The 16317-nt window shown below is 38.9% G+C and overlaps 1 protein-coding gene across 1 annotated transcript in view; it reads right to left on the bottom strand.

Annotated features, from left to right (window-relative positions):
• Positions 1 to 9347: 9347 nt before the first annotated feature.
• PHF20L1 (PHD finger protein 20 like 1) overlaps positions 9348 to 16317 on the bottom strand; it is an 82631-nt gene continuing 75661 nt past the window's right edge. The window contains 4 exon segments of the mRNA XM_067531570.1: positions 9348 to 9521; positions 12123 to 12285; positions 14430 to 14799; positions 15978 to 16173. Coding sequence (XP_067387671.1) covers positions 9379 to 9521; positions 12123 to 12285; positions 14430 to 14799; positions 15978 to 16173 — 872 coding nt within the window. The 3' untranslated portion in view covers positions 9348 to 9378.

Genomic DNA, 16317 nt, shown 5'->3' with positions numbered 1-16317 from the left:
TGTCCTTCGGCACCAGAGAGCGCCCTCAATTGGTGCATTGTTTCTTATGCTTCTTTCTCGGCACCAAGGATGAAGAACGGTGCCAGGAAGATCATAGTGCCGGTGAAGTGCTTTGCACAGAAGCCAAAATGCTCATCACTGATTTGGAGTAGCTCAGCTCTGAGGCCGGTCTAAGGGCTGCCTCCATGAGTAAGGCCCTCAGACAAATGTCTATCTTTTTGAGTGTGTGGTCTGAAGCCCTGGCAGCTCTGGCACTTCTCTTTAACACGAGTTTCCCTGAGGCACTGTAGACAGATAGAGTGCAGGTCACTCACTGGCATGGGCTTGCTGCAGGAGGCTCATGGCTTGAAGCTCGGGGACTAGGGTATGCCCAGCCCAGCTGCTGTGGCAAAAGTCCCTCGACAACAGGGACAACTATTCACACTATTATATACACTAATGCCAAGAACTATATACACTAACTACAATATCTACAAAAGTCCAAACCATTGGGGAAGAAACCTTGCAAGAGCAAGGATTGTTCAAAGCAACCGACATAGGCAGTAAGAAGGAACTGAGACGGCACAGAGCTGGCAGTGATTACACACACGGCTCTAGGGGGCACTAAAGGGAGTCCTACAGATATTACCAAGGGAAAAATCTTCAGCAACTTTGCACATAGCGCGCACCCACCTAACATGGAATGGACATGAGCAAGCACTCGAAGAATTTAGATATACACAGATGATCCTAGCAACTGACATGCACTCCATATTATAGAGGAATGTGGAAAAACTCCAAAAGGTCCCTGCCAATTTTACCTTCTCAACTCCACATATGGCAATCAGTTTGACCCTGAGCATGTTCCAGCCAGCCAAGCATTTCCAGCCATGGCCATCTCTGATGTTTTAGAGGAAAGAAAGATATAGGTATAATGGCTTTCCTCTCATGTATCCATTTGGTGACCATATGCAGTTTTCAGATTGCCACTGTATGCATCTTTTAGTTATTACAAAAGCTAAATGTATAGATCTGTGTGTATTCACCCATGGGCATGTCCGAACAGGTGAAGGAAGCAGAATCCATTGGAGTTTCAACCAAAATGGCAGTGTATTAAGGAAACAATCCATACATAATGAAGCAGATGAAACTCCATTCATTTCAATAACGTTGCAGCTGCTTACAGTAGGATCTGAACTTGGACCACTATCTTTCAGATTTGAAAGGCCACTTCATTTGAAGGTATCCTCATTTTACATCTCTGACAAATTTGGTTGAAAGGAGGCAAGTATTAGTAAGGTTAAGTAGACTTGTTGCAAAGTGCTGTGATAGTAATCTATGGTAAATCGTTGGGGCAACCACTGTAAAAAATATCAGACACTAGCCCACCTACACGGCCTATTGTTCTTTTATTCTGTCAAAGAGATTAAACGTGTGTGGTTCTTTTACTGTGGCTGTGTGTGGTTGGGGTTCCTTTATTCTGGCTGAGAGCGCAAGAGAGTAAAACTGTCCCTTACATTCTTGGATGGAAATTATATTTCTCCCATTTTTCTGAGGTAGAATGGAAGTGAATATACAGGGCAGGATTGTACACGGCTACATGATAGTTATATTAGATATACTTACTACTAATGGTTTATGCAGTCTAGGTTTAAAATGTCCTAAACACTGGGATATTTAACTAGCAGTAGGAGCAAACACAGAATGGCCAAAGCCACAAATAAAACTTTTATTACAAATAAAATTTTGCAGAGCTGCTATTAATGGTGCATGGGTTCAAGTTAAATTTAATGATCTTAAATCATTTTGGAACAAATGTAATCAGCAACAGACAAAACTAAAAAGCACTGATTGCATTTTTCATGAAGTTCAGGGCATACTCTCACTTAACACTGATATTTACAATAATGCTCACTACTGTCCTGAGAAATATCCAGTGACTTCAGGGTAACCTGCTTATTCACTTCATGATGTTAGATGTAAATTTGGAAGTGAAGTGGCTGGCCCTCATTACTGAGTATCTGGCTAAGGTTACTTGGTTCTACTTGCCCCTCTGACAACTTATCATGTTTATTCACTTAGCATATTGTCTACACATCCTACCTGATGTGGAGTCCAGATCTGGGTCCGTTGGTGCTACAACAACATAAAGAATTAAGAGCAGATTGAAGTATATTGCACAGACACTATATAAAGTAAAGTACTGAATTATTTAGAGATTTGCCTGCACATGGAAACAGATCTCCGCTGTGAATGAGTAGTCTCTGAAAGGCCAAACATCTGTAGAAATTGTATTGCAAAAATCAAATTTCTAAAATGAAAGATACCAAAATAAAACAGTTTAGCAGTAGAAAAAAGGTCAGTAACAATTTGCCTTACATTTACAGAGTTTGCCTTAAATTAATCAGTACTGTTGTAGCAGTGTCAGTCCCAGGATATTAGAGAGACAAGATGGGTGAGGTAATCTCTTTTATTGGACCAACTTCTGTTGGTGAGAGACAGAAGCTTTTGAGCACACCTCTAGTTGTCACCTACCATCCCAGACTGGAACCCATACAGTATATCATCAAACTACAAACCATAACTGATGGGGAGCCTTTCCTGAAAGATATCTTTCCTGAACCCCCTCTTCTGGGCTTCAATCTACCCCAACCTCTCCATCAGAAGCAAGCTCCCGACAGACCCAGATACACCCACCCAAAGGGGCACCAGACCCTGCCAGAACAACAGATGCAAAGCCTGCAAACATATCTCCACAGTTGCAATGATCAACACCCCCCAGAACACACCTTTCAAAATCCCTAGGTCCTACACATGCCTATCACAACATGTGATGTACCCCATCCAGTGCCCAAAATGTCCAAATAATAACTATGTGGGTGAAACCAGTCACTCACTAAAGTTTTTGAATGAACTCACACAGGAAAAAAGATAAACAAAAACACCACATCACGTGTGGGTGAACACTTTTCACAAAGTGATCATGCTATATCTGACCCATCAGTCCTCCTCCTCAAAAGGTAACCTGCCCAACACTTTCAAAGGACGAGCTTGGAAATTTAAATTCATAACTTTGCTAGAAACTAAAAATCATGGTCTTCATAAAGACGTATTTATGGTTTATTACAACAATATATAACCAACTAACCCCCCTTTTTGTCCTTTAACTACAAGGGTATTAATGGGCCACTTCACCCTGAATGGTCCCTTAGAATATATGTGCTAAATACTTATGTTAAACTATCTATTTGAATTTGTGTAGTTGTGACACTGAACCCTTCCCAGACCCGAAGAAGAGCTCTGTGCAGGTCGAAATCTTGCATCTCTCACCAAGGGAAGTTGGTACAATAAAGGATATTACCTCACCCACCTTGGCTCTCTGAATGTAATCAACAAATAGTGTGCACACAAAACTAGTTGACAGGCTTTATGCAATTAAGGCACAGTTTCCTAATGCTCCAGCATATATAAAGCATTGATCAGCTTGTTGAAACTGGTAATTCACCAAAAGGGAGCCCAGGCACTTAACCAATCTCAATAGGCCTTTATTGTGAGTATATTAGAATGCAATCAACATTATTGCTATTATAAAACAAACCATATAAAAGAAAATAACTTGCTTCTCTCATGGAAGATTAAACAATTCAGCGCTACCTCTCTCAGACCTTTCAGTGACAATGCATTGACAGGCACTAACTGAATGGAGACGGTTGTGAGCAAGTCTAAAAAAGACTGAGTAGCTGTTCAAAGCAAATTAAATGATTAGACTAGACTTTAGTTAATCAATCATTCTCTAGAAAACTGTGTTAACTCATCTGCTGCTGACAGCATCCCAAACACACATACACACTACCTTGATTATATGGCATGTTTTGGAAGCTCATTATAGTTATGTTTTCTGCACTATTTAATTTTCTCCATGTACATTTCACATTTTTGCAGTAGTTATGAGTTGCCCAGGCTAGTGCAGAAAGGTTGTCACACAACACTCTTTTCTTTATTCTAGTGTATTTTCACCATTGTCAAATGCTCCATACCTGTTCTCCAAGTATAACAAATACACACAGTGTATATAATACTTATTGCTATAGACAGACTCCCCCCATCCCCAGTGCTTAGGATGCCACACAGCATAACAAAACCATTTTTAAAATATACATGAAAGCATTGTAACAAAAATCATCGTTTTTAAAGTGATCATTACATTGTGACTCAATACAAAAGAAAAAAGTAAAATAAAATATAAAAGCAATGGTCATCCCCAAAATAAAAAATCCCTGCACTTTAACAAGTGCTGTCTAAAGGTAGGGAACATGCCCTGAAAGATTTCACAAGGCCTAAACTGGGGGAGGAGGCAGAAAAGAAGTTCCACACTTGGAACGCACCCCAGCAAAGGTACCGTTTTGGTGTGAGGGAAGGATCACTACAGGGCAGGTGTATGAGAACTTATATATCTTTTCGGACCTGTGGTCAAGTTAAGGCTGCCCAGCAGTTCCCATTATAAAGACACTTACTTTCAGCTGCTTATAACTTTGCAAACTTTAACCATCCAGGCTGAAATTCTCCATGCCAAGGAGCTGTCTGCCTCAAGCTTTTTTTTTTTCTTTAAAACATTCATCAAAATAGTTGTTCTTTTTGAGAACAAGATTACAGGAAAAGATGTTGTTTTGCTCACGTTTAAAAAAAATTCTTGCAGCAGTTTAGTTGAGCAGCTCCAGAGCCTCTATGCCTTTGAGCAAGGGTGAAGAATTTGGCAAGGAGGAGGTGTCAGAAAGATGTTTAATGCAGAGAAAATCCAAATTTGACTAAGATTACACGCCTCTGAAAGTCACTATGTGCACATGCTCAGCAGAGGTTTGTTAGAGACTTAACAAAAATCAGAAGATTCTGTTTACACTGTGCACACGCCACCTTCAGAGAGCTCTCTGAGCATGCTCAAGCCCAGAGCTGCAGGGACCGAGCAGGACTTTCCCTAACAATTGCCACTTGCCTCCCCATCGTCAGCCAGAGGCTGGTGTGGCACCAGAACAAAGCCTGGAAATCTTCTCTCCAGTGTTTTCAAATGTGACATACCCAGGCAGGAGGACATAGCGTAATTCGACTGCACAAAAGGGAGGCACAGAAGATCAGGAGGGGCAAGCTGAGGGGAAACAAGTGCAAGCTAGATGGACAGGAGCAACGGATGACAGGAACATGCTGGTGCATAGAAGCAGGATGATAAGGGGACATGCTAGCAAACTAGCAAAAGGAGTCAAGCTGGGAAGTGGGGGAAAGGGGCAGAGGAGTCTGTATCCACTACAGAATGCTCCCCTCTAAAACATAAAACCGAACATTGGGACCTTGAATCCCAACATCCACTGTCTAGCAAATACCCAGGAAACCCACTTGCAATGTCTCTCATCTTCCTTAGCAGCTGGTCTAAAGAGGATAACAGACAACTACTATTACTAGTTACTCCATCAGCTCAAGTGCCAAAAGTCTGCTGTGGATCTAAAGGTTCCAACACTGCTGATTAGCTGGCTGTGGGCTCGCAAGAGAGGTTCCAACGCAGCTGAGAAGCCATGTGTGTGTCACAGAATGGCTCCATATGATGGAATTTCTTTAGGTTTTTTCCCCAGTTTACTTTTTTAAAAGACTTAAGAAATTAAGTTAAAAAAAACCTACATTATAAGAACACTGCAAAAGACTGCAGTCAAGCATCCTGAAGATAGGAAATGGCAGAATTAAGCTTGTGCAACATTAATTTGGCCCTTTTGTGCATATGCATTGTGACACAGTCTTTAGATACAGCATCACATACTATTTTTTTCACAGCACTTCTGCCTCATTCAGTGCACAGCGTAGATGGTGCTTTAGGAATGAATCAGAGTTGTGTGGTGAATGAGACAGGTGTCTGTAAGATGCCTGCCTCACTTGTTGAGGAAGCTGGAAGGCATGGGATGAATGAGGCAAAGGACTACAGGACGAGAAAGGATAGTCTTCTGATTAAGACAATTGAATGACATTTTGAGAATTGGAACCTAACCCTGCTTCTGTCACAGAGTTCCTATGTCACTTTAACCAAACTTCACAGGTGGCCACTAATCGTATGTTTCTCTTTTCTCCTAGGTGCCCACCACGGAACATCTGGGGCCTGATCTGAAGAAGTGCTGAGCACTCACAACTACAATTGAAGTCAGTGCGTGCACCGAACATCTAAAGTGCTATAAAAATGCTAAGTACTCAGAAAAATCAGGCCCCAAGAGTTTCAAGAGTTGAGCACCTGACAATTTTGGCATTAATCTCTCTATTATTCAGTTTTCCATCTTTAAAGTGGGGTTGATAATATCAAATTACCACATAAAGATTTTATGAACTTAAATTACTGTAATTAAAGTTTGTGAAGCATTCTGACACTACAGTGATGGGTGTCACAGAAAAAGCCCATGGGTAATTTTGTATTCAGTGCAGGGTTTGAATGGTATGTGGTAAATATTATGCATTTGGCTATCCAATGAATGAGGATAAAAAAGAAATATTGAAAAGTTACTCATTCAGTGGGCAATATCTATTCTGTGAATTGAAAGAGGCAGGGTCCTGTGAGGTAAAAAGAAAGCAAAACATCATGTAAGTAAAGACTATAACATAATGCATACAGCAGAAGGAGGCTGAATTGCGCAGGCAACCTTAAATCTGACATTGGCCAACTTTTGATTACTTGACTTTGAAACCATATAATACTTTTCAGTAGTTTTCTGTATGTAATATGTATTTAAAAGTGTAAGCCCTGGCTACATGAGCAGCCACTCCTAGCACCTGCATCTGAGACCACCTCTGGGTCCTCAACTCATACAAACAGCCACATTTTAGGGATAATCTTCTCACATCTCATTGTAACTTTGCTGTGACGGGTCCAAAGCATGGAACCTCCTTACCCCAACTTGAAATCTCAGTCCATCTCTCCCTTCATTACATTTAGTTATATGGTATCACACACATGCATGCACACATTGTATAACATAGCACCAGTATGTACTGTATATATTATGTAAATGCTATATACTTTGTTTCAAATTGTGTATTAAAATTTACATTTATTCTATACAGTACACACAGTACCACATTTAAGGATATGCAGCAAGTGAATAATATATAACAGTATCTTGCATATTCAAAGAGCAAACAGATCACTTTCAACAGCTGTCAATACTGTGAAATGTGTCTCAAGTAGTCATTTAAGCATCAAATTATACTATATAAAACATCAGAGTATTTTGTTAAACATAGTGGTTGCCATAAAAAAAGTCAACATTCCTTGACAAATTCCTCAGTTACTGTATTTCCTCTTTAAATTATGGGGGTGCCAATCCCTGCTACATAATTAAGATTGAGTTGAGTTTTGGAATTAATACAGAGCTGTAATATCTTCAATACAATAGTGTGGTAACTGCTGTTAAAGAGACCTTTTTAAATAGGTATTCTATAACGGGGGTTGGCATGTTTACTTTAGAGTTAAAATATTAATAGTGTTAACTTACTTCAGACATGACAGACAAATTAGAGACTTTAGTGTAGGCATTTTTCAAAAAGCACCTGGGCATGCTACTTTCTCTCTCAATAATGGTTTTATGATGAAAGTTCAAAGCACTAGTTTCAACATCTTTTGTACACAATCCATCTTTGGCACATTTTTGACTGATTGAATCCTCAATAGGCATTCAAGAAATTCTGGTTTTGTATGGTCTGTACATTATTTTAATCACTTTTTTACATTTCTGTATAGGACAGGAAGAAAAGTGGAAAATGTAGAGTACGCAGAATAGTTTTAATAAACAGTTTTACATACAGTACCTTACATATAGAACAGTGTGTTTGCAAATTTAAATAATTTTTGAATGTACAGTGGCTTGTACTCTTATCAAAAGGTAAATTCAAGTTTACTGTCTATCGGTTCTAAAATGCATTTATACAGAAAACTAGAACTGATAAACAGTTGTGAGGCATAAAATGTTCAAGTATCTTATGTCATCAATTAAATAGCCTCCTTTTAACAGTCATATTTTACAAATTCCAAAACCTGTATATACATTATTTTCAATTTTATAAACTGCTTGTTAAAAGGTAACATTTCATGTTAACCACCAGTTCTTATAGTCTATTGTAATAAAACTAGACGTGTAGATATAAATATGTATATAGTATGTACATATGAATATGTGTGTATATACACATATACCTACACATACATATGTAGCACTGGGTGCAGTGACAACTTACATGAGCACAGGCAAAGAGAAGGTCCTGAGCTCAAAATCCAGCAAGACCTAACAGAGCAACTAGGTTGCCTTTGGTTTCATGATGTTTTACTCACATATGACTGAAGCTAAAAGTTTTATAAAAACATCCTAGATAATGTATCTTTGCGATATTTGATATAGTGGTTCAGTAATTCACAGCCACAAACAAACAATTTTGCTGCTCTTGTCATTCCTCATCCCAGCTGAGGTTGGTAAAGATTTAGAGGGCTAACACCAAGCTAACATCCAGGACAAAAAATGTATTTTGAATCCTGAATACTGCAATAAAACGTAAAAAAATATAAACTAGATACAATTTTGGATGGATTGCTGGCACCAGGTAGAACTTAAAAACTCTTCATGTATTTCACTATCTTCAAACTCTCATCCCAGTGGTTTTAGTATTATTTGGCACATCTGACCACTGTTTGCCACTTACGTTTTTAAAGGAGCCTTAGGGTGCTGTAATAAGAATTTCCATTTAAAAGATATTTATAAGGAGACCACCACATTCCTGTTTCTTTCAAAAGTGAAGCCAGTGTTTTCATTTTCCTGAACAACACTAATTAGACAAAGAAATAGTTCATGGGCTAGAAAAGATAAGTTATCTGCCTATAACTTTGGGGTGGACCAACTGTAGAGAAGATATGGATCTCTCTGTGTCTGTATCTTCACAAGCAACATGAAAAGAAACAATTATGAATGTATATTTTCCCCCATGTAACTTATTTTTTTGCCCACTGACATTTGTGAATTTGGCTCTTTCTGCTACTGACTATAAAATTATAGCATTTTCCATTGAAGCGATTTCTTGAACCTTCTTGTATGACCTAAAGGAGAAATTCTGCCACTTTGCGTGCCTTATTTATCGTATTTTAGACCATATCAATGTTCCTCAGTAGGTGACATATTGTAATTTGCATCTTGGACACAGAGTATTTAGATTTTCAATATCAATTTCCTTACTCAGACTCCTTTTCTCTTCTCCAAAGCTTCAGGCTAATAATGTAATCAGTACAGAACCAGACCAATATTCAGCTTTTTGCTGTCCTCCCGTCAGTCTTGTGGCTAAAAGAAAATTCACTGTAGAAAGCCTATTTTTATTCCTTTATTCTTCCTTTTGTCATACAGAGCAGAGTGTGGCTATTTGCTGTACTTTCCCCATGTCAATTAAGAGCTGTTTGATACGTCGCTTGAGCTGAGGCAGTCTTGCAAGAGGATCTGGTGGTTCCAGCTCTCCAGTGAAGTCAAGCCAGCTTTCTAAAACTACATCAAGAAAAATGTAAAAAAAAAAAAAAAGTGTGATTAGAAAGGGATCTTTAGAGAAAGAGCGCTCAACCCCTCTATAACAAGGTGTGACTGAAATGCAGTAAAGGCTATGTCCTAGTGCCATTGAAGTCGGGGCAAAATACTTGATGACTTCAACGTGACTAGGATTTGACTCTAATTTGCCAACCCAAATTAAAATGGCTATTGTGTCCCACCCTTGGCTCCATACAAACCAGGTGTGTGACTGCCAATCATGCACCTCAAAATATTTCATGGCCAAACTCACTGCACAGATGAAGAGCAGCATTTCATAAACATTCAGAATACTTACCTTATTTGTTGCTAGACATTCTGTATTTGGGTTTTTAGGCCCATACCCACATGAATCCAAACCTACTTCTCCTATATGCTACTGGACATGGACCATCACTTATCCTTGTAAATGCTGTCAACTTGGACATTGATTTAAGACAGGGGAATCCAAACTTTGCCCAACTGGGGGTTGAATTAGCACTTGCCAAGCCTAAGGACAGCAGGTAATCTGCATAAAATGGAGCTTGCTTCTGCCATATCCATCTTTAATATGAAGGTGCAACCTACAGATACTCAGATCATTATTTAAATAAAGATATGTCTTCTGAAGTATTATGTAATTCAGTGCTCCATGGGAATTTTTATTCTTCTAAGCAGTTTACAGTGATTCCTCTTATTAACTCTTCCAAATGGCTTGAAGCTAAATACCAGTAATATAAAGGTACTTGAGGACAAATTATTCCCTTAGCCAACAATGTGTTGATGATACTCATCAAAAGAAGAGACTCTGGCTCACTGGCTCAGCTGTCAGGGTTCGGTGGCAGTAAAAACTGAACAGGAATAAAAGGCTGTGAAGACTCATTTTTGTCTTTAACTTTAACATATCGCTAAACAAAAACAGGGAGCAGGTGATATAACATGGTTCCATTTTTTCACAGGTACTTTTTAGAGTGGAATCACACTAACATCTGAGCGAATTTCAATGCTTATAAAAGAGTGATGGCAAGAGTCTAATTCCATTTTTCTAGAAACACTGCCAATGTACATGTAGTCTGATCATAAACATTCATGCCATCAGTGCTAACACTATTTTGTTTTAGAGAAGAAATAATTAAGGACTCAATAACTGCACTGTGTCCAAACATCTTTATTTGTGACATGAGTCTCTTCACATGGAAACTGAATACATTCATCTAACACAACACTTAGTTCTACTGCTCAGTGTAATCTTTGTGCGAGTTTGTTGTTACAAAGCCTGGTCTATCTTCTTAATCCAGACGGTTTCCAGTTAGTTTTTAAACCAATACATAGTAAACCATAGCTGAAGACGAAGACTTCTTTCCTCCTCCTCAAGTAACTGATTGATACTACTGCCCAAACAACTACTATCAACTTTACTTCAGGAGATGCTGCAGATTAGTAGGCAAAGCATGGGAGCAGGCGCCTGCTACTTCATGGGCTCACTCTGTAGCCTTGGACAAGCCATGCTGGCTCAAGTTTTTGAATTATTGTTAATACTGCATGCCTAGTCTTGACTTCAGATGTTCTGAATACTCATCACCTCAGTCTCATATACTCATCTCATATTATCAATACTCATCACCGCAATATCTCTGAAAATCAGACTCTGGGTGTCCCAGAACACCCAAAATTATAAATACCTTTGAAAATTTGGGCCTTAATTACTGTCTTAGTCACCTACATCAGTGGTTCTCAACCAGGGGAAACAAGCCAGCTTTAGGGGGTCTACGAACCCCAGCACCCCACGGGGTAGAAGCCCCAAGCCCAGGGGTGGAGCTGGAGGGTGAGATGAGGGGGTGTTGTATCCCCCAAACTGCAGTACCTTAACCAGAGCGGGACAGTCTTGGGGACAGTTCCACACACACACTCTTTCCCTTCCCTTACCCCTACCACCGACCAGGTCGGAAGCTGGAGCTGGGCAGTGTGTGGTGGCTACTGGCTGGTGCCAGGAAGCGGGCAGCCATAGTGCTCGCCCCTCTGTTGCTGATGCTCAGGGCCCAGGGCTGCAGCTGCTCCTCCACTCCCAGCCCCCTTTGACTGCTTGTACAGCTGGTAAGAGCCGCCCGAGCAGGGGGACCTGGTTCTAGGGCCAGCAAAGACTGCAACAGACCCTGGCACACAGCCCCTAGCTATCCCTCTCCCTGCACGCTGAGCTACACCTCTCACTGCCCTGGGCCCTAACCTGCACAGCTGGCCTGAGCCCTGACTGGCCCTCCCCCCAAAACAGAAGTCAAACTACACCTATGGAAAGTCCCCCCCCCCCACCCCAGTGTCCCATAGGCAGAAGCCCTAAGCCCTGGCTCCCCACAGAGTTAAAGCCTGGAGCCCTGCTCAGGGGCTGAAGCCCAGAGCTGCCAAGGCCCATCCCCTCCCCACTGGGGCCTGAGTTTTTCTAGCATATTGGGGCGCCTCCGAAAGAAAAGGGTTGAGAACCCCTGACCTACATGACAGGGGTGATTGGAGACTTATTGGTGTTCATTTAATGCTTTGAATGTTCAAAGCTCTATACAGATTATTATGCAGTATTGACATTAATGTAATTACCATCAACTTCCTTTTCAATAAGGTTCATTCTGCTGGTGACTTCATTCTGTACGTTCTCTATGTGGGTAAGGAGATTTAGCTGCCATTGAAGATGTGAATCCACTTGTTCTTCTGATCCTTTTTTTTCATTACAAGCACGCACCACATTATCTTCAGCAGAGTTCTTCTCCATAGGTGCAACAAAATGAAATAAAGTTAGCTTTATTTTCAACTTACCATTTGGATTCTGGTTTTGATATCAATATTTGGTACAAATACTTTGAATGACGGCGTTTTTAATTGTACCACTATTTAACAAAAACATAAATATGTATATATCAATATGCAGTTTTTAAGAACATTAGTAGAGAACAAGTATAATAAAAATTCCAAACAAACAAGTATATCTGGCTTTCAGGATTACCACACAGACAAAAAAGTGTTAGCAGAAAGCACGTGGGAAAGTGTTAAATTCACCAGATCTTGTACTCCGTTTAATGCAATAGGAGTGGACCACGTCTCACCAATCTGCTACATAAACTGCTACGTAACTCTTAATTCATGAAGTGCTGAATGCACCAGTGAGCCATTATCCATATAAGCAAGGCTCCAGGATTTTGTTGTATTTGCTGTCCAGTAGAGAATGAAGTGAAAATACAAAAATGGAATTATATCTAAAATGCCAAAGTTTGCCTGTTTAATTTATTTCAAAGTTCACAGCATACTGCCTGGCAGATTTAAGACAAAAGTACATTTCTTCTGCTTACTGCTGTCATCCTAAGTAACTTGCTACTACTGTTAGATCACATGGCTGGAGTATTAAAAGAGGCCATATAATTATGTGACCAGTAACACATATAGTTATGTGAACTAAAAGCAAATCTGTTTCAGGAAAGACTGTTTTCCTTCACATGTGTATTAATACTCAAAATTGAATATCATCTGAGCAAAGATAGCTACTCTTGATTTAATTCAAACATTTATCATTTGAATTATTTGTGTCTCAAGCAAACTTGAAAGCAGCTGAAATCAAAATTAGAATAAATGTAAAATGGTTTACATAGGAAACAGAACACATTCAATACAGAGGACAGAAAGGCTAGATAGACAGCTATGATACAGAGAAAGGTTGGGGACCGATATGTGCCAACAAACAATTATGGATTTCCAAAAGAAAAGTGCTCTATGGTACTGTGAAAAGAGAAAGAAAAAAAGGGAAGGACTAGCTAACTCAACAGGTCCCCCTTCCAAACCTAATAAATAGTATATGCAAAGCCAGTAAAGTCATAGCTGAGATGCCCAAGGAAATCTGAATTCTGCATGAATGGACATATGAATTGTGTTCCCAAGATATGACACTATTCAGCAAGAATAGCAGTTTTTGCTATTGATGAAGATGAACATATTTCATATTGCTGCATGTGTCCTTACTGCACACACACAATATGTAAATTATATTATTTAATAAACAATTATCTCTAAACAAGGTAAACAGGAATTGATTAAAGAATACACACCTTATGTGGCACATTTAAAACTATTCTGTTTGTTATACCTGAGCACAAAAAAATAAATATATCTAAATCATTTTCTTAATGGGAGAGACAGTGAGTGCATCTGTGTTTTATTTATTTTTGAACACTTGAATATCTCAAAAAGATTTTTGTTTGTTTGTTTGTTTGTTTTTTTAAAAGAGCTTCTAAAGTAAGACCAGACACTTCCAGCCCGCCTGCCCAAAGAAACAGTTTCAGGAAGTTACAAGCAATTGAAAACATGGGTTTAAAGGTGTGGGCACAATCTTTACTATAGCATCACTAAGATGAAACTATAGTAAAACCAGTACTGTATACATTAGATGGGATTTACATTTTAAAGAACACTGACTAAAACATTTGTTAGAAATCTTTACATAAGCTGAAACAAGCTTATTTAATTGTTAACCTATGTGACTGAAAAGAAAAATATGGAAAAAGTAAATGTAATTAGAAATCCAGATTTTAAAAACCGTTAAGAGACCTAAGGATAACAGAGAAAAACAATTTGCTTTTCAATCAATCTCTTCTGTTATGAGAAAAACTAAAGATTCCACTTATATTCCTCATTTAAAATACAGGGAATCTCTCTCAAACCAGCAGAATCTTTCAAAATGGAAAAAATTAAGTGCAATCACAAACTTTCCTTGAATACAGGAAGAAACAAATCTAGATGTATTGGAACATCTCTTAAGTTATTTTCACTTATAACCCATTTTATGACTTGGATCTTTATTTTCTCAAGAGATATACTTTTTTAAACTCTAAGTCTATACAACTGAATAATGAGTTTTACCTGCTCACTCATGCCATCTTCTTTTAAAGAACACTGTAAACAGTTTTTATCATCCGAACGAAATTCCTGATCTTCCTCAAAACTACTCATATCCTCATCATCTGAGCTCACAGGGTCAGTAACTGATTTGCAGTCCTGACCAAAACTCTGTGGTTTCTGGTAACTGTGCTCACTTATAATATATGTTTCTTCCATCTTCTGGGGTAAGCTAGGGCGTTCTTTTTGGCTTTGACTGTGACATGTCCTTTCAGATGGATTAAGAGTATCTGGCAAAGTCACTATTTTCTTCTCTGCCCCAAGAGTCACTTGCTCTTGCTCTTTTCGCATCCCTGAGCAAGCCCAAAGATGAAGATCAGGGTGATATGTATTTCTGGAAAGAAGGGGAGAAGAAATGTTAGTACAGAACAATCACTTTCAGCAATGAAACATTTTTAAATTCTCATTTCTGCTGAACTGTATTTATATTAATATGCAATTTTTTAATGGAACACCATTACCAAATGTTTCATCCAGCGTTGTTGTGGACCTCTTAATTTTGGATAAATCCTGTATATGTCCCACTCATCTTTTGTAAGCGTGTTATGATAAAACAAAAAAACACTATTGTTCCCAAAGTGTCCAATCCTGTCAGGTACTAAGCACTATCAGTTTCAATGGCAGTTGAGAGTTCCCATTGCCTGACATGATTGGACCAGTAAACTGCTCAGTGGAAGCATGTTAGAAAATTACACAAAAGAGAATGTTAAACATTCAGGCCACTGAAAAAAATACTCTCTCTCAAATTAACCAATAACAAAACAGATTATTCAGAAACAAAGCATGGTCTACTGGCTAAAGTACAGCAATAGAGATATGGGCTCTGCTCTGTACTGATTTATTGTGGGACCATGGGCAAATAACTAATCTGTGACTCAGTTTCCTCTTATGTAAAATTGGGACCATAATTCCCAATTTCACCCAAATATTTGAGAGAATTAATTTAATACTGTTTACTGAACACTTTGAGATGATTAGATGGAGGGGAATAGATTGCAGGTGGCAGATTAGGATGCGCACAAGACTTCATTTCACTTTTAAATTGGATTTCACAGATATTACCATATGCAAGTTTCAGATAAAAATAGCCTGAGCCTCTTCAAATATTTTCCCTTTGTCTCAGCATTTATCAACAGTCAATAATAGGAGCACAAATTCACGTTCTAGTGTTTAAGGGAGAAAATAAATTACATTCCCACTTACCAGCAATTTTTTTTTCTGAGGCTGCGTCAAGAAGTGCAGACCCTGGATTTCTCCTCACTGAGCTGAGAGGAAGAAGAGAAACCCAGCATCTGCCCTGTCACAGACTAAGCTTCAGAATGCATCATCATCTATCCAAACAATTCAAACTGTGCCAGGTTATTTGCAAGAATATACCGTCTAAATGTCTACTGATATCTGTTTGGGTCTTTAATACAAGTTAAAATGAAAATTATCTTGACCTACACATTAAGGTCTCATCGTCTCTATCTAAAGGTACAGATGGGGAGGAAACACCAGACCCACACTTACTTTAGTATCCCAATCTTCAGCTGCAGTCCATGTAATATTTCAGTTACACCATATACATCAGCCAGCAGGTGGTGTGTTGACACTATCTTTTTGGCGTTAAGGTGAGAATAATTTTCTTTTAAAAATGATAATCCACACATATGTCCATTGTTTAACCAGTCTTTATCGTAGAGATATTTGGCACTCCATCTCTGACCTATGGGCAAACAATAATGAGAATGCGGTTCTTAAAACATCTTCTGACATCCTAAGAGAAGGGTTCATGACTTTTCTTCAATCATGAGATTTCAAAGAAATTCATGTCATCAAATATGTGACATAGTATGCAATCTGGCTTCTG

Source organism: Emydura macquarii, unplaced genomic scaffold (assembly GCF_026122565.2).
Source record: "Emydura macquarii macquarii isolate MOO-44397 ecotype Brisbane River unplaced genomic scaffold, CSIRO-AGI_Emac_v2 contig_369, whole genome shotgun sequence".
In the NCBI taxonomy this organism is placed as follows: domain Eukaryota; kingdom Metazoa; phylum Chordata; order Testudines; family Chelidae; genus Emydura; species Emydura macquarii.
Note: the sequence above shows the minus strand (reverse complement) of the source record. Positions and strands in the feature narration are given on the sequence as shown.